The sequence below is a fragment of the Pantherophis guttatus genome, chromosome 2 (genome assembly GCF_059756535.1).
Source record: "Pantherophis guttatus breed Tessera chromosome 2, ASM5975653v1, whole genome shotgun sequence".
In the NCBI taxonomy this organism is placed as follows: Eukaryota; Metazoa; Chordata; class Lepidosauria; order Squamata; family Colubridae; genus Pantherophis; species Pantherophis guttatus.
The window spans coordinates 253,454,954-253,474,322 of NC_142064.1; the positions used below are offsets into that span (position 1 = coordinate 253,454,954).

General features: G+C 40.1%; 1 protein-coding gene and 1 pseudogene across 2 annotated transcripts; both read left to right on the top strand.

Moving 5' to 3' along the window:
* The first annotated feature begins 344 nt into the window (after positions 1-344).
* On the top strand, positions 345-19,122 carry LOC148115597 (C-type lectin domain family 2 member B-like). The gene is made up of 7 exons (XM_087888086.1): positions 345-562; positions 2,853-2,939; positions 6,461-6,571; positions 7,195-7,367; positions 9,875-9,972; positions 10,946-11,068; positions 17,176-19,122. Exons 2-6 carry the CDS (start codon positions 2,861-2,863, stop codon positions 11,052-11,054), a joined length of 570 nt encoding a protein of 189 aa, XP_087744212.1. The 5' UTR covers positions 345-562; positions 2,853-2,860; the 3' UTR covers positions 11,055-11,068; positions 17,176-19,122.
* On the top strand, positions 13,943-15,782 carry LOC117668069 (peroxisomal biogenesis factor 3-like; annotated as a pseudogene). Its single transcript, XR_015732703.1, has 2 exons — positions 13,943-14,482; positions 14,895-15,782. The product of XR_015732703.1 is annotated as a peroxisomal biogenesis factor 3-like (transcript).
* Positions 19,123-19,369: the final 247 nt, after the last annotated feature.

A 19,369-nucleotide genomic window follows, 5' to 3' on the forward strand; every position in this document is an offset into this window, starting at 1 on the left:
AACTATAACTTTTAAAATTATAAGTTTTATAAACTATTTATTTAAAAAAAACAAAAAAATGCATAAAGTAACATTAAACTCCAACAAGGAGAACCAATGTAATAATGATAAGTAATACATATTTCTTTAAAAAATATTTCCTGTCCCTAGTTAAGGAAATAACTATTCTAGCTACTGGTAACTTCAGAGTTGTTGGAACAGCTGCATTGAAGGCAACATTATGAATCATTATGAATCATTATGAATCATGGTTTCAAATATCCTTTGGATGAAATGTTCCAGCCAATCAGGAAGAAAGATGCTTCTCAATGAAACAGCTACTCTGCACAAGCAAGTTGCTTTGCAATTTGGTTTTTCCTTTTCTAACTTTTAGCAGCAGCTTCCTTACCCCGAGAAGAGAGTCTCTTCTATTCTCAAACAGAGGATTGATCGAGCAGCAGATCAAGCAGAAACTTTTCTCCTTTCACACATTCTGGCTAGCTCAGGGAAACCTCTCCCTGCCTTTCCATTCCAGGGGGTTCCAGTGCAACAGAGATACTACGTGCTCCATCACTGCAGAAAAGTAAGATTGTTGTGAATAAGTGCATTGATTGATTATTCTCCATTGTTAAGAACAGGGATCCACTTTAATGGTGGGATGAGACCAGTGGTGAAATCCAATTTTTTTTACTACTGGTTCTGTGGCCGTGGCTTGGTGGGTGTGGTGTGGCTTGGTAGGCGTTGCTTCATGGGCATGGCAGGGGAAGGATACTGCAAAATCTCCATTCCCATCCCACTCCAGGGGAAGGATACTGCAAAATCTCCATTCCCTCCCCACTCTGGGACCAGCCACAGGTGATATTTGCCGGTTCTCCAAACTACTCAAGATTTCCACTACCGGTTCTCCAGAACCTGTCAGAACCTGCTGGATTTCATCCCTGGATGAGACCCTAGGCCCATGATGGCGAATCTATGGCATGCGTGCCAGAGGTGGTGTGCAGTGCCCTCTCTGATGGCACGTGAGCCATCGGCCCAGTTCAGCTTCGCTGCGCATGCCTGGGTGCCTCCTGCCAGCCAGCTGGTTTTTAGGTCTCTGCCACGCATGCGCAGGGGGTGGGGTGTGTGCAGGGGGACCATACATGCATGGGGGGGCGCATGCATGGAGGCCGCATTTTGGGGGTTTGAGCACATGTGTGCTTTGGGCACTCAGTCCAGAAAAGGTTAGCCATCACTGTCCTAGACATTAAGTGAGCTGGTGACTGTAGGTCCCTCTCTCTTACCCCTAAAACATTGCTTCAGAGGTAGGAAAGTATTTAATTTATTAAAGTTACATGACACCCGTCTCACTATGAAGTGACTCAAAAGGTCTTTCTTCTTCTTCTTCTTGTGCTATATCCATCATCGGACGTTGGCGATCATGTTGGCAACTGTGAGAGAGACAGTTGCTCATAGAGGGACTCGGTCTACCAATAAAATATTAAAACATAAAAAATTGTATGTAAAATTTAAAAAGAGGCAAAGATAATTAAAATTCCATGTCAAGAGTAAATTAAGGGTAGAAGAGGGTTTTCAGGGCACTAACCAGCCCCATAGCTGCATGCTCCTCCTCTGTGTGTCCAAACCAAATGTCATGTTTCCAAGCTTCTCTGGAAGTCCAGGAGAGTGGGGGAAAATGGGGGGGGGACGACTTCCCACTGTGTGGAGAGAAGGCTGTCTTCATGACTCTGCCTGTTGGAATTTTTTAATTGACTGGTCTTGCAACAAATTTTCTTCCCTGACTGGATAGGGCAGGCTGATGGAACAAGACTACGTTCTAATGAACAGTTTGTAACTGGTGATAGAAACAAAAGTTTTCAGTGAAGCCTGCACAGTCAGCATAAAGCCTAAACATGAAATTTTACTTGTCCTACGAACTGTAAGTCCAACCGTGTTTCAATTCCTCGATTGTTTCACAAGATTGTAGACAATATTTGGTAAGCAGTTCAGAATTTTGACGTCAGTATAAAACACTTGGAAGAAAAGAAGGAACGTACTTTCCTGACCCGGAGTATTCTCTCTATAAGCAACATGGACAGTAGATTCTCACCAGGAGAATAACTTTTTTTTTTAAAGCTTTTTCAAAGGCAGCTTTTTGAGAGAGAGAAACCCCTACAACTACTATACCACTAAAACTTAACAGATGACAGATTAACAGATTTGGAAAGGACCTTATAGGTCAACTAGTCCAACCCCCCTCCCCGCCCTCTAAGCCTCTAAGCAGGAGACTCTACATCATTTCTGACAAATGGCAGTCCAATCTTTTCTTGAAAGTCTCAAGTGATGAAGCTCCCACAACTTCCGAAGCCTAACCTTCAAGCCTATAAACCCTTTAACTGGGCAAAATAGTGCAAGAACCTTTTCAGCCAAGGTACCTCAAAACAGATTAATTTACCAAATGCCAGGATATATGCATATGCACCAAAGACAAATTCCTTGTGTGTCCAATCACACTTGGCCAATAAGGAATTCAATTCTATTCTATTCTATTCTATTCTATTCTATTCTATTCTATTCTATTCTATTCTATTCTATTCTATTCTATTCTATTCTATTCTATTTTATCCACAACTCCAGTGGAATGAAATTTTGGAAGATTCTTGCCTTTAAAAACTTCTGCTCCAGGCTGTTGCCACAATCCTCTTTTATAGCATTTTCTGCGTATCTCTGTCTCCTCCCATGAAATCAGTGCAACTCCTCCAAGTGGGGAAGAGGAAGTAGGGATCAGTCCTACATATAAAAAGTGACTCTCTGAAATTAGCATTACTTTGTAGCTTCTGTAAGCATCTTGGCCTTCCTTCTTGTGACAGCCCCATTTCCAATTCCACATCATACAGATCCAGGAATGCTGAATATGGATGAGGAGAAAAACCTGCATGGCCCCCCTTCCAATGGATCTGCAGATGGACAGGAAGGAGAAACAGGTAATGATAGCAATATCAAGATCTGGAAGCCACTCATCCAGATGAGCGATTGAAAGCCATGACCACAGACATATGGAACAATCCAAAACATATCCTCTATCCCCAACTGGACTTTGAAAACCTCATGCTGAATTTTAATGTTTCATGGGACAGAAATAAAGAAGTACTATGATTATAGAGTTAGAGAGTCTTCCTAATAAGCTTTAAGATGTCATTTACATCAGATATACAATAGAGAGTGGAATATAGGAGACAAGATTCTCCAAAAAGGAGATGAGGAAAATAGGTTTGTTCCTGGGACGGTGTGTAGTTTATTTCAAGCAGTTGAACGTCAGGTGGTTTTATCCCACCCTTTGTGCAGACATTTGTGTAGTTTTTCTGCTGCACCGTTCATTTTATTTATTTCTTCAATTTCTATAGCTGTCCTACTCAATCAAGTGACTCTGGTTGTCTTATAATTTTAAAATTATAGAACAATTAAAAAATTAAAAACAATAAAATATCCAGAAAATTAATAGAAACAGCAGATTGTTAATCAACTAATAGTAAAGCCAGGAGCTCCAAGTCCAGGTACCTCACCAAGTTTTTAATGCCTTGTGAACACAATTGAGACCTTTCTAATCTCTGAGGTAGAATAGCCCACAAGACAGAGGCTACAGCGGGGGATATACTTGACAGCAAGATGTAGTTCACTCAGAGAGAATAACTATAATAAACTCAAACAGATAGTGACAGATTTGGAAAAGTGGAGAATTTGCAACTATCATTGATAGGGAGAATATCAATGATTAAGATGAATATACTGCCTAGAATCCTATATTTGTTCCAGACAATTCCAATTAGGTTGGGGAAAGATTATTTTGAAGATTTGAATAAAATAGTTGAAATATATTTGGCAGGGCAAAAAAGTGAGGATAAAACTAAAGTTGTTGCAAGATGCTAGAATACGAGGAGATTTTGGCTTGCCTAATTGGGAACTATACTATCAAGCGGCAAGTTTGATGTGGATCAAGGAATGGATAATGCTAAGAAATTCTAGATTATTGACTTTAGAAAGACATGATTTGTTGTTGGGATGGCACGCCTTTTTATGGTACAAGGAAACAAAAACACAGGGGTATTTCAGAAGACATTTTATACAAGAGGCCTTGCTATTAAATTGGGAGAAGGTTAAAAGACAACATTATTTAAAAATTCCAGTCTGGTTATCAACTATTGAAGCATTCTCATATTCAATAACATTTAGAAAGGAACAAATTGTTAGATATAGTAAATTATTGAATGAAAAGGGTGAAGTTAAATCTATGCAAGAATTAGAAGAACAAGGTATAAAAATGAACTGGTTTTCCTATTTGCAAATACATTCTAGACACGATAAAGATTTTAAGACAGAAGATTTTTATAATAACTTGACTAATTTAGATAAAATTTTAACAGGTACTGATGAAAATGTAATTAAAAAATTGTATGGATATTTATTAGAAGTTAAATTGGAAAAAGAACAAGTTAAAGAAACAATGATTGCGTGGGGGACAATTTTTGGACATGAAATTGATTTAGAGAAATGGCAAAAATTGTGGCCACAAAATTATAACATAACAATGTCAACTGCATATAAAGAAAATTTGTACAAGATGTTTTACAGGTGACATCTACCTCCGACGAGAATAGCCAGAATGTTCAAGAATAAATCTGAAAAATGTTGGAAATGTCATCACTGGGCTCATATTACCATATGTGGTGGACGTGTGCAGAAACTAAAAGATACTAGACTAAAATCCACATGTGATTGGAAAAAATGATAAAAAAACACATAGATTTTAAACCAAAGATTTTTTTTATTGGGGATTGTATCTCAAATATATAATAAGAATTGAGATATTTGATGGTGTATGTATTAACAGTGGCTAGAACTGTGTTTGCTAAAAATTGGAAAAATGAGAAAATACTAACGCAAGAAAATAATGGAATGTGCTGAAATGAGAAAATTGACATTTGAAATTAGAGAACAAGAAGATAAACAATACTACAAGATATGGGATCTATTTTATCAATGGTTAGATAAAAAGATATGGAAATGAAGTATGGCAGAGATCTTTATAATACAAGAATTGTAGAATTATATAAAATATAATATAAAGAAGTATTATTATTGGATTGATTTAGAATGATGAAATGAATGGTATAATACAAATTAACTCAAATCTTAGAATATTTTTTTTGAAATGAGGAAAGAAATAGCCATAGTCAAATAAATGATTAATGAGGATAATAATACATAGATATGTATTAGATTGATAATATGAGAAATTAGGTAAACTGTAAGCTATGAATAGGGTGAAGATGCACAAAAGACTTGTAACCAACAGACACAGTGTTTGTATTTGTAATTGAAGATGGTTTTATGTTTTTATGTTTGTTTAAAAATAAAAAAAAATCCAAAAAAAAAAAAAAGACAGAGGCTACAAGGAGAGAAGGCCTATCTTCTAGTTCAGGGGTCTGCAACCTATGGCTCCGGAGCCACATGTGGTTTTTTGGGCCCTCTGCTGTGGTTCCCTGTCAGGTGATCCCAACACTGGCTGACCCCGCCCCTCGCCCTCCCCTCCCAGTCACTCCTCGCCTGGCCTGAGAAGGTAAGGGCAACGGTGGGGGATGGAGAAATGGCCAGGGCAGAGACAGAGAGATACAGAGAGAGAGGGAGAAGGGAGGGAGGAAGGAGAGAGAGAGAGATGTCAAAAGGATTTTGTGGCTCCCAGTGTTTTTTAACAACTGGTTCTCTGCCCTAATGACCGGCTGGGTAGGCGTAGCTGGGGGGGGGATGGTGGTGTCATGTGATCAGTGGAAGTGAGTGACACCGAGTTGGCCACGCCCACCCAGGTTTTGTGGCTCCCAGTGTTTTCTGTGGGAAACGGGTCCAAATGGCTCTTTGAGTATTTAAGGTTGCAGACCCCTGTTCTAGTTCCTGCCAGTCGACAGTCTTTGACTGATGGGATCTGCAGCAGGCCAATCCTGCTTCTCTAGACCTGCCTTTATTTTACATTTCAATCTTCTTTTAACTGAGCCAGATGAAACACAAATATAGTCTGGAATATCACCTTTATTTACAAGAATGCCTCAACATCCATCATGGATGGATGGATGGATGGATGGATGGATGGATGGATGGAAGGATGGAAGGAAGGAAGGAAGGAAGGAAGGAAGGAAGGAAGGAAGGAAGGAAGGAAGGAAGGAAGGAAGGCTAAATAGTTTTATTTGCTGAATGAGAACTTTGTAGCTCAGTTTCTTTTCACCAGAGTCAGATTGACATTTTAGTTGACTCAAGAGAACTATTGAGTTTGGAAATTGAAAAACAACAACAACAAAAAAAACAAGAAAATGTTAGCAACTTCAAAATGTCTATAATATATTATTTTGGGATTTCTGCTCAAGGAGAACTGTCAGTATCCAGATTTCCCTCTACTTTCCTTTGGTGTAGCAGATGAGTGCTGATGCATCTTGTTTCTCTTTTTGTGTGTGTACAGCACGTGTCAAGACAAACAAGCAGAGATTGTCAGCTTGCCATAAACACAAAATGGCAATAATTGGGATTATCATTTCTTACCTCATCTTTGGCTGTGTTCTCTTTTTTCTGGGTAAGGAATATAGACTCTAATATTTTTCTCCTGAAGTGCTGCTTCTCATGTGAGCTTCTTCATGAAGCTGAATGACTTCTGGTTTTTCATTCATAATACTTTTGCCTAGAAATGCTACTTCACTTCATGAAGTTGAATGCAGTTCGATCAGAAACATAGAGTTGGCCTTGTTTCAGTTTTTAGATACTGTAATCTACTTCATCCAATACAGGAAACTTCAGTTCCTATGTTTGGAATAAGTCTTACTGTTTGAAAAGTAAAATTAATGAATATGGATTTCTTAATTTAGTCATTTCCTGCCAAAAGGAGTAAATGTGAATTAGGTGGACCAAATCTGAGACAGGTTGACCAAATTAATGGAAAATCCCACAAATAGATTCATGGCTGAATAAGTGGATTTGCATCTTGGATTCAAATCCAGCATGCAAATCACTGTTCAGGTCCACAATCTCTATTAATCTGAGGATTAAAGTACACAGGCTGATAGAACATGGAGCTAATCATCCAAATGGGTTTTGTTAGAAATTATTAACACATTCTAATTCAGCAGGAGGTTCCCATCCTAGCCATAAGAACAGGACTGGATAAGTTAGCGTCTATTCTTTCCATCTTTCTTTGTGTAGGAACATTACTGCCATCAAACTGCCAACAGGATGCCATTGATTGTCCACCTGACTGGATTGGACATCAGGGACACTGCTACAAACTTTCAAGAGAGGAAAAGAACTGGAAAGAAAGTCAGAACTTCTGCATTTTGCATAATGCTTCCCTAGCCAAAATTACAAAGGAGGAAATGGTGAGCAATGTAACTGGTTTTGGCCACCACCATAAATCAGAGCGTAGAAGTAATGTTACTTCATTGATGGTGCGTGCTCTTCTACAACATGGAAAAGTTAAAGGATTTTTCTCTTGATATTACTAAAAAAAAACCCTGCTTAGATGACTTTCTGAACAAAAGCTTCAAGATCTTTTGAATATTCTCCAGGTTCCAAAAATTGCCAGTTTCACAAATCAAAAAATTAAAAATCCAAATATTTTAGCCCAAACATCATTGAAATAAATCAACATCATCTACTTCTTTCATATTTTCTCCTGCTTAGAAATTTGGAAGCATCTGACAACTATCCCTAAATTCTTTTTTTAATTTTTTTAAAAAATATTTATTATTTTTTTAAAAAATATACATCCATATTGTGTGTGAACAGAGTTGGTTCTGGGGATCATTCATCTTAATCCAAATCATAGAAACAATAATAATAATCTCTATCACATTTATCAAATTTGAATAATCTTCATTATATTGTTTAAACAAACATGAAAAGAAATGCCTAACATCTATAAACTATTAATCTTTCTATCTATTATTTTTGTTTATTCTATAAAAATGTACGTTCTAATATTTATTTTTATTTATTTATTTATTTATTTATTTATTTATTTATTTATTTATTTTATTTATCGGACTTATATGCCGCCCTTTCTCCACAAGGACTCAGGGCGGCTCACCTGATATTTCCCCTATCTAATTTTATTTCTGCCTCTATCAGTTTATAAGCTATCTTAATGTTTAAGAGGCAATTCATCCATCATCTCTTCCCTTCTTTAGTGCTTCAATTCTTATCCATTTTTTTACTTGCCTCCCACACTCCTCATCTTTATCTCTATCTTTATTGTTCAATCTAAGCATTTCTCCCAGTACAATTTTATGCTGACAATTCTCCCAAATGGCTGCCCATGTCCCAATCTCCTTATCAAAGGTATCTTCCTGTCTATCCAATTGTTGATTTATCTGTTTTATTTTCTTCTATCTTTCGTCCTTTATCAGCTGGTTTGTCAGTCCTATTTTTTGCTCCGGTCATTGATTTATTTGTTGATGTAGCCAATTCATCTGTTCTTTCTGCTCCTTTTGCTTGCCATTTATCTGGTCTTCCTCTTCATCGAGCTTTCACTTCATTTGTTGATTTTTCTGATCAATGCTTTTTCCCTGTTCGTAGTCAATTTGCTGGCTTAAGTAGTCCGTTTCATCTAGTTTTTCTGTTGATTCCACCAATTCATGGGCAGTTTGGTCTTTGTTCACTGTTCCTTGCAGAAAGTTTTCCATTTTCTCATCTATATCATCCATTGATATTTTAATACTTTGGAACAACAAAGTCATCTCATTAAAAAGTCCTCTAATTTCCATAGCTGTTCCTTCAACTCCAGTCATGATAGCGATATAAGTACATTAAACAGTAAAAGTCTCAACCTATTTCAACAAGAGTTCAAATTTATAGGTTTCCAATCGTTAATGGATGGCACTTTCCTCTCAAATTTCCATGCTGCCTTTTTGTCCAGCAGATATTAATTCCAATCAAAAGCCATTTATTTCAAAATGAAGTATTTTGTTTAAATGAGCCAGTTCCAGCATTTACTCCATATTCTAATAGTCCAAGCTATTTTCCAAGTTCTTTAAATCTGCTCTGTAAGTTTAGTCTTTTATTTTAGTTTCCCAGAATTTCTTTTATAAAGGGTATTTCTTATTTCCACCTCTGTTAAGTGTAAGACACTAAACCGTTAAAAGTCACAGCCCTCCACCGGATATTCCATTCCTCCTCTGTAAATTTCCAGGCGTCTAGGCGTCACTTTTCCTTTCGTCAGTAGGTGGCGCTCTCAACTTGCTTTTCAACATAAATCTTGGAAGTGCTTATTTTCATGGCTTAAACAATTATCTTTTTAGAGTCTCATCACATATTTTTTCTTTTCCTTGGAGTTAATTTTTAAGTACCGTGTTTGCTCAAAAATAAGACCCTGTCTTATATTTTTTTGAACACTGAAATAAGCGCTTGGCCTTATTGCCTTGAGCTCAAAAGCCTGATTGGGCTTATTATCAGGGGATGACTTATTTTGGGGGAAACAGGGTAAAAGAAGAATCATCTTACCCAGATGATGGGGCTGCAGAGCTTGCAGTCCTCACCTCCAATGGCACCAGAAGTACAGCATGAACTTCCCTATCCCTAAATTCTTAAAAGATGTGAATTTCAGAGGTAGAGATAGAACCAGGAACCCAAAAGTAAAACTATAGACATTGCCAAGATCCATTCCAGAAAAATCAAAGTTTACCTTCCACAAAACATTTAAAATGTACTTCAAAAAACTTAACTAGCGTCTCCCATTTTGCCCCTCATCAAAACAACTACTAATTATGTTTTGTTAGGGTTAATTACTGTTCAGAAGATAGTCTTTTGAGCCTATGTTTAAGTTCAGAAATTCAGCTGGGAATCTAGTAATGCAAGGTTCTAATGTGCACAATTTTTGTTTTTAAAGGATTTTGTGATGATGCTCACAAGAAACCACATCTTTTGGATCGGCCTCAAGAGAGAATCGAATCAGCCCTGGAAGTGGCTAGATGGAGAAAATTCAACGTGAGTCTTCCCCTTTTCCTTTCAGTTGGCAAGAGGTGAAAGTTAAATGCCTCCACTGAGGCTCCATGCAGCTCAGGATTGATCCTAGAAAGAGCTTCCCGGCTGCCAGAATTCAGGTGTTGCCCTCTAAAAAGATTTGGCCCTACTAATGTAACTCTAAAGGCGTTACTGGTAGTTCGCGACATACAGCCATTGATTTACCAATGATTAAAAATTTTAAAACGCTGAAAAAAATGACTTATGATTGCTCCTCCCAGTACAACCATTATGGCATCCCCATAATTACATGATCAAAATTTGGATCCTTAGCAACTTGCATGTATTTATTTATTTGGAAAATTTGTATTGCTACCAAACTCATGGTGATTATGGACAGCTTACAGTAATAAAAGAACAATACAAAACCCAATAAACTCCCATCCTCCTAGTGACCACAATTAAACCAACCAGTTGATGGGCTCCATATCACCCTGGGGTCCTCAAGTCTTCTGGCAAAACAGTTAACACTGGTTGCAGCATCCTGGGTTCATGTGACTGCTACTTGCAACCTTGTCAAGAAGCAAAGTCGACAAGGAAAGCTGAATCCACTTAAAATCATTTGATTCATTTAACAACTGCAGCGATTTGCTGAGCAACCATGGCAAAAGAAAAGGTTATAAAATTGGGCAAAACCCAGTTTACAATTGCTTTGCTTAGTAATGGAAATTCTAGTCCTTATTGTGGTTGTAAATCACGAACTTCCTGTACAAGTAGCATGGTCAGAATTCTCCTTGGAATTGAGTCCAGAATGCTGAGCTCCTGGCACACAGATGTACTGTACAATTAATACTTCCAAACAGACAAATTGGGGAACAATCTGGAGAATCATCTTTGAGAAGGGAAGGCTCAGTTAGATGAATTGTAAACTCAGGGCTAACTTGGTGCTGCTAGGTGGGAGATACTCCCCACTGCCTAATTTCTGTTTCTGTTGCAGGTTGGAAGTTGTAGGAAATGGAGGAGACTGCGCGTATTTGAATGATGATTCCACTGCCAGCTCAGTGAGATGCAGCACTGAACATCACTACATCTGCAAAAAAAATTGATCCAAGGACATTCTGTAAGAGAATCATATCTTCCCCATTTCCACCCCCACCCCCACCCCACCCCCACCCCCAACCACACTTCACTAGCATTCTATAGACACTGAACATTGATTGCCATTAACATGTTTTGGGTCCTTCTGAGTAACCTCTAAATTGCCTTAGGAGATTAAGAAATTTTGGTTTTAATTGTGGTCATAAATTGAGGACTATTTGTACTGAGGGGATGAAAAGAAAATCCTAAATGAGCTGGAAAGCTGAATGCGCTTTGAAGGGAAGAGCTAGGAAAATTCTCATCGATGATAATAAATGTTAGATCGATGCAAGGCAGCAGGTGAGAGTCATTAGTGAATTCAGCACCTTTTTATTTACTGTGCTCTGCCGGCTGGGCTCTTGGAGCTTGCCTTTTAAGGAGCTCCAGGCAGACCAGCCGGCCAATGACAGCAGGTTAAATCTCCCACGGTCCGGACAGCCAATCAGTGGTGAGCATGAAACCTTATGTAGATTCTAGCCAATCCGTGGCAAGCATGAAACCTTTTTTTTTTTTAATTTTGATTTATATGCGCCCTTCTCCGGAGACTCAGGGCGGCTTACAGTGCGTTAAGCAATAGCCTTCATACTTTTGTATATTTATACAAAGTCAGCTTATTGCCTCCACAAACTGGGTCCTCAATTTACCTACCTTAGAAAGGATGGAAGGCTGAGTCAACCTTGAGCCTGGCGAGATTAGATCTTACTTTAATTACAGACAACTGGTGTTAAATTACAGTGCTTCTATCTGTTGAGCTATCCAGGCTTACGTAGAGTCTAGCCAATCCGTGGCGAGCATGAAACGTTATGTAGATTCTAGCCAATCCATACATAACAAAAAAAGTAAGTAATTCAGCAAAAAAGAAGGGGTGTAGTAGCTTCATGTTTTTTAGTTACTTTATGTAGATTATAGAAGTTTATTGGATTTCATTTTTCTCAGCATGGCAGATGGTGAATAAAAGAGAAAAGAAAATATATTTAAGACTATGTTTGCTAGATCCTCCATGGACTGCCATGGTCTATCTGAAAAATTTTAAAACAGCTTTTGGCTGTGGAAGCAGTTCAAGCACTCATAATAAATTTCCCTCTCCCCAGTTTTACAAGTTTTTATTTTGGGAAATTATTGGGAGAATAAATAGTATAAATTCTTTGCCATTGAATTATCACCTTTAAAGCTTTATATGGTTTGGGGCGAGGTTATCTGAAGGACTATCTCTCCCCTGTTACATTGACCCAGCCCACCATGGCAGGAAGGCAGGGCATGTTATGGGTTCCAGGGATTAGGGATTGTCATGTGGTGGGATCACCTAAAAGGCCCTTCTTGGCAGCAGCCCCTTCTTCATGGAACATCATTTCATACTGAGGTATGCTTGTTCCCCTCCGCTGCTTTTCCAAATGACCCTAAAAACATGGCTTTGTCAGTGGGATAACCCCCAATGGAAATGGAGTGGATCAAGTGGCTAATCTGATGGTATTTGTTCCATAAATAAATTAATAATGATTCAATAGGCAGGTACATTGACCCAATGGGAGATAATCTCTTCAGCTTTCTTCCTTTGAAAGTAAAAGGTACATTGTGAATCCTCTGAAAGCAATTGGAATAATTAAGCCTGACAATAATTAAAAACCACTTGGATGACATAATTCCAAGCAGATTTATAGAAGAAGACAATAATCCATTAAATCCCAGATTTACATAATTCCCTATTTATTGTGTTTCATCTCAGAAGAGCAAATCCTGCTTCTTAGCCTTTGCTCAAACAAGACACGCCCAAGCAAAACTCAGTTGCTGGGCAGCCGAAATAATCTCCAAGAACACAAAACCACACCTGGAGTCTCTTTAGGAGCCCTGTTCTCACAATCCCATGAAGGGTTTCCCCTCCCCTCCATCCTCTCCGCTTGCAACTTTCCCTGCCGGCTTCTCTTTGACTTTTTGGGGAAGCCAGCAGAGAAGATTACAATGGAAATCACCTGATCACAAGGCATTTGGCAACCAGATGGAAATGCAAGCTGGTGTCACTATTGTGTGTGGCTGTGATTTATAATGGCCAAGAGTGACTTCCTGAGACTATTGTAACTTTGTTTGAATGGTCTCTGATCAGATTTTGATCAGAGTGACCATGATCAGATCTTAACCAGAGCAAATCATTGCCTTTCCTGTTCAAAACAGAAAAGACTTGGTTATGGGTTTGCCATTTCTTTGTTGTTGTTTCTCATGAGCATGTTGTGTTCCTCTCCTTGAATGTCAAGCCTTTACACATCAATGTTCAGCTGCTTTTGAAGCAGAACTTCTAGCTACTCCAAATGTGTTTTTGAAGTGATTTACAATTTTGAATCCTTTAACTCTGTTTCCTGAGACTATAGATGAAGGAAGATGCCAACCAGTGGTGGGTTCCTCCCGGTTCGGCCCGGTTCTGCCGAGCCGGTAGAGGTAATGATATGATGTCACCGAACCTGTTCTCTTTGTTCAGGAGGTGGGCCTTCTCTCCCCCCCCCTGCGTTATTCATACCTTTTATTTGGCCCTGCCTCCAATCTATTTGCTGCCTCCGAGTCTCAGCTGATTGGCTGTAAGGAAAAAAAACTGTTTAAACTCTTGCTGTGGGGCTTCAAAAGGCCGCCCTACAGCTGATCAGTGTTAAAAGGCAATGTGGTGGTAGACCAGTGCGCTCGAAAAACAAATGGGTAGACTGGTGCTTCTAAAAACAAATGGGTAGACCAGGACGCTCCAAGAACAAATGGATAGACCAGTACAGCTCTGCAAGCAGTTAAAAGCCTGGTAGACCAGTACCTCTGTTAAATCCTAAAGAATTGTCACATGACCATCAAACCACACCCACAAAATAAGCCACACCCAGGCGGATCGGCGGATCGACTGAGAATCCTCATCTGCCGCCGCCGCGATGCTGCTGGCCATGTGGGGCTTCCTGAAGCGTCACAAAAAGAAATGCGTCTTCTTGGGTGCTTTTCTGGGCGGGGTTTATGTACTTGGAAAATATGGCCAGAAAAAAATGAAAGAAATTCAAGAAAGAGAAGCAGCAGAATATATAGCACAAGCAAGAAGGCAGTATCATTTTGAAAGTAATCAGAGGACTTGCAACATGACAGTACTATCAATGCTTCCAACTTTAAGAGACACTTTGATGTATCAGCTGAATTCTGAGAGTCTCGCTTCCCTGCTGAAAAACAAGCCAGCCAATAAGTTAGAAATATGGGAAGAACTGAAGGTTATAAGTTTTACAAGGAGTATTGTAGCAGTATAAAGCACATGCATGCTTGTAGTTCTTCTCCAAGTCCAATTAAATATTATTGGTGGATACATTTACTTAGACAATGCAGCAGTTTGCAAAAATGGCACTACACTTTTAGTTCCCCCAGAAGTTCAACAGCAATATTTATCAACATCTCCTAGGACAGTGATGGCTAACCTTTTTACCGTCACGTGCCAAAAGCGGGGGGAGCACAGAGGGGTCGTGTGGACACGTGCCCACACTCATAATTCAATGTGCCCCGCACCCACGGACGTGACCCCTCCGCGCTCCCCCCACTTTTGGCATGTAATGGTCCAGTGAGCTTGGTAGGCCTCTTTTTCGCCCTCCCCAGGCTCCAGAGGCTTTCTTGGAGCCTGGGGAGGATGAAAACGGTCTTCCCCACGCCCCCGGAGGCCGGAAACAGCCTATTTCCCACACACCCAGAAGGCCTGAAAATCAGCTGGCTGGCATGTGTATGCATGCTGGAGCTGAGCTAGGGCAACACTCGTGTGCCCACCGACATGGCTCCGCGTGCCACCTGTGGCACGCGTGCCATAGGTTCACCATCCCGGTCCTAGGAGATGGCTTGACTGAATTAATAAGCGTGATTAAGAAGACTGTGCAGAATGTATTTGAGAGTGTTTCTCTCAAGCATGCCCTTTCCCTCTTGGAACTGGAACAGAAGCTAAGAGAAATTAGAAAGGTAATTGAGCAGCCTGAAGATTCTGCATTTGAAAAAACTGCATTTGAAAAAAAACAGTCCAAGCTATGTCATTACATGATGCTGGATGAAGAGAATCCTTTAGCTTTCCAGGCTAATGAACTGACAGAAAAAGATGTTGCTACCATTAAGTTACTTAATGAAACAAGAGATACGATAGAAAGTCCAGATTTTAATAGAGTTTTGAGCAGTTGCTTAAATAGAGGGTTTAGTCGATTACTGGATAACATGGCAGAATTCTTCAGACCTACTGAATTGGACATATGCCATGCTGGCTCTGTGAACAGTCTTTCCAGTGCCAGTCTTCCTCTAGCCAAGATAATCCCAATAATAAATAGACAGATCCATTCAGTCTGCAGTGAAACACCTAGCCATTTTGTTCAGGACTTATTAATGATGGAACAAGTGAAAAACTTTGCTGCTAATGTATATGAAGCCTTCAGTACCCCACAACAACTAGAGAAGTAAACTGCTGTTCAATATGTACAGAATATACTATTTAGTATCCAGTTGTTGTGACTATTCATTTTGATAGTGAAACTCATTAACAAAGTGCAGTAGAATGATTATCCTTGTAAAACAAACACATTTTAAAAAGTTCATTTCCAAATTGTTTATACCGGAATTCCTAAAGCTGACTAAAGTAATTATTAATATAAAAAATCTTTGTGCTGTAAGCCTTTGCATTGAGGCAGTCAATTTTGAATAACTTGTTTACAAAAAACAAAAAAAACCCAAAACCAGTGCAATAAGCACTGTGTCAACAGATGGTTTCTGAAGATTAATGGCAGAATTGCGCAAACTACCACAAAAATAGTATGATGGGAAAACTATGTCCAGTCGATTTTCAGGCTGGAGTAATAAAATCTTTCTGCAGTCTCTCTCCAATTCAGCAACTTATCAGTTGTATCAGAAACACAACATGACAGTTGGCAAATGGAACAAGAGCCTTGGTAGCACAGTGGTCTAAGGCACCCTGTTATTAAGCTGGTTATTAAGACCAGATGCCTGCAATTACTGCAGGTTTGAATCTCGCCAAGGCTCAAGGTTGACTCAGCCTTCCATCCTTTCTAAGGTAGGTAAATTGAGGACCCAGTTGTGGGGGCAATAAGCTGATTTTGTATAAATATACAAAAGAATGAAGGCTATTGCTTATTGCTTAGCGCATTGTAAGCCGCCCTGAGTCTCCGGAGAAGGGCGGCATATAAATCAAATTAAAAAAAAAAAGAATAACCAAGGCCAGCTCTGGTACACGTCACCATTTTTTCCCCATTGGTAAATGAGAATGGCTTTTAGTTAAAGTTTCTCTTGCCACAAAACCACCATACAATTCTCGCTCTACAACTGAGTGGGCTTTGATCAAAAGATCATCATATACTCCTATTATATTCCTGGTGGTGGATGAGCAATTATGCTTTTCTCTCTTTCAACCACCGAAATGTTTTTCTTAAGCTGACTTGGGGGAGCAGATAAGCAACCCAGGAGTGGGTTAGATGGCTTTTAAAGTTTTAGGTTCTTCAAACTGGGACTACTGACTCCGCTAAAGATCTGCTGGTATCTGAAAAGTGCAATGTTAAGCTTGTTGTATGAGTTTGGAGTTGAAATGTATTGTTTCTAGCAAAAATTGTGTTTACACTGTTTATAAATGGCTATTGCTGTATACATTCATTTTGTAAATATTTTTAATTTGTATTTACTTGGAGCCCTACAAAATACCTGAATCACAATAAAATATTTTGACAGATTAAAAAAAAATAAAAATAAGCCACACCCACAGAACCGGTAGTAAAAAAATTTTAGAACCCACCCCTGTTGCCAACATAATTGTTCGCAAACCATTAACCTGGTAGAGAAACCTTGCTGAGATCTTACTGTGCCCCTAAAAAATCCTGACTTTGAACTTTTCGGATGGGTCTTCCTTTGTGGTTGGCAGAGTCAATTTAACAGGGCTACATTTTTAAAAAAATGTTAATCTGCTGGGCAGAACCCTTGCCATCTTCTTTGGGAGCCCAAGCAGTTGAATTCACAGTCTTAATTCATGTTTGTTGTATACAGTAGCTAGGAACAAAACTCTTAATATCTTCACTGATTCTATATATGTTTTTGTTGTTTGCTTTGCTCCAGGTGCCCTATGGAAGCTGAGAAGATTCTTCACCCCAGGCTTCAAGATTGCTCAACTAGACCTGGTTTCAGGTTCACTTTGGGATGCACTTCTTTTATTATTAGAGGCAATTGCCTTCCTGAACAGGCTGCTCGGTAACCTTGTGCCTGCCAGTCTTTGCATCTGTGTTTCAGTTCTACCTGCTATGGTTTATGAGAAGTTTCTTTCAGATGCTGAAACTTCCCCTTGCAATGTCTCTGTGATGCTTCTTGGAATGGCTTCTTTTGGCTGGTTCCTGAGGATTGACCAATTTCCCCACATGTTCTTTTCTTCATCTTTTGGCTCAGCAGCTACGTGTGAAAAGAGATTGTGATACCTTAGCTATTATAGCCTGGCTTACTCCTTGAACCAATGCGGAAATTTCCAGGAGCTTCACAAAAACCTTCCTGCTATCCTTGGTTGGGGGGAATGTACTAATGCCAAACAGTTTCTATCCTTATAGAAGCAACACAGAGAGCCCTGGAAGGGAGGGGAGAGAGCTACATTTCCTCTGAGTGACCAGTTCCATCCATTCCACCAGGAATACCAAGAGCCTTGGTAGTACAGTGGTCTAAGGCACCCTGTTATTAAGCTGGTTATTAAGACCAGCTGCCTGCAATTACTGCAGGTTCGAATCTCGCCAAGGCTCAAGGTTGACTCAGCCTTCCATCCTTTCTAAGGTAGGTAAATTGAGGACCCAGTTTGTGGGGGCAATAAGCTGACTTTGTATAAATATACAAAAAGGATGAAGGCTATTGCTTAGCGCATTGTAAGCCGCCTTGAGTCTCCGGAGAAGGGCAGCATATAAATCAAATTTAAAAAATAATAATAATAATAATTTATGGTGCTTAAATGTTCCCTGGCAGGGTTTTCAATCCAACCAGGCAGGATACATTTCAGATTTTTGCTGCAAACTCACCGTCCTTATGGAAGGGAAAGGTTCCTGGATTCCTCACAGGTGTAGCTTGTCAGATCCTTTGCACTTGCCTGATGAACTACTTTCAAGTAACCTTGACTGCTGTTGGACTGTTGCTTCTTTTACATTTTTTTAATGCTGAAAATAGGAGTTGGGACAGGCTAGGACAGGGGTGTCAAACTCAATGTCATTGAGGGCCACATCAGCACTATGGTTGCCCTCAAAGGGCCAGTTGCATGCAAGACTGTGATGACTCACAGTGTCCAGGTGAACGTGGCTGGGTGGATGTGGCCGGCTCAACGGCGCTTACTGGGTCACTGACTTGAAACGGCTGGGTCCAGCGGTGGTATTCACTTACAGTACCTTCGCTACCAGTTCTCAAATGTGAGTGCACGTGCCACTTCCGTGCATGCGCAGAGCATCAAAAACGGGACGTGAGGACGTCCTGGCAGCTGGGCGGAGCCTCCTGCATCCGCCGCTACTAGTTTGCCTGAACTGGATAGAACCAGCTGAATACCCCCACTGGCTGGGTCGGGACAGAACAAGTTGCACTACCTAACTCGACATGGGGACAATTTGGTGCCCCTCAAGCTCCTTGTCTCCCCAAACTGCTGGCAGCCAAGCGCACGCATGCACGCACGCACACACATACACACACATACCGCATTCCACGTTTGGGGACTTTTATCCACAGAGGAAAGAGAGAGGGCCTTCTCCCCAAACTCATGAATGATTGGTAGTTTCAAGTTCAGATGTGGATAAACGACTCCAAGTTTGGAATGGTGTGTATGTGTGTGTGTGTGTGTGTGTGTGCGCGCGCGCACATGCACAGCATGCCAAAGGAGACGTTCTTCTCCCAATCCCAGACATCATTGACATTTCCCTGTCCAGTGCCCCCTCCCAGCAAAGCAGGAGGCAGCGGACAATGCTGCTGTGTGTGGAAGCACTGAGGGGAAAGTTTGCAGGAAGCAGTTTCCTCCAAGTCTAACTTCTGCCTTGACAGATCTCTGGAGAGTGAGAGGAATGTTATGTCCTTATAAGGATATCCGCCCGGATTGGCTGCGAGCCATCAGGCGGGAGATTTGAATCCCTGTCAAGGGGCGGTGCGTCTGCCGGGAGCGAATATAAGGAGAGCCCCGGCAGCGTGCCTGCAGTCTTGTCTTGTTACTTTTGTAGCTAATAAAGTTACTTAATGTATCGAGCTGGTCACGTCTTCATTTCCTGCGCCTGATCTAACACTGGCGACGAAGGACTGAGAAGAG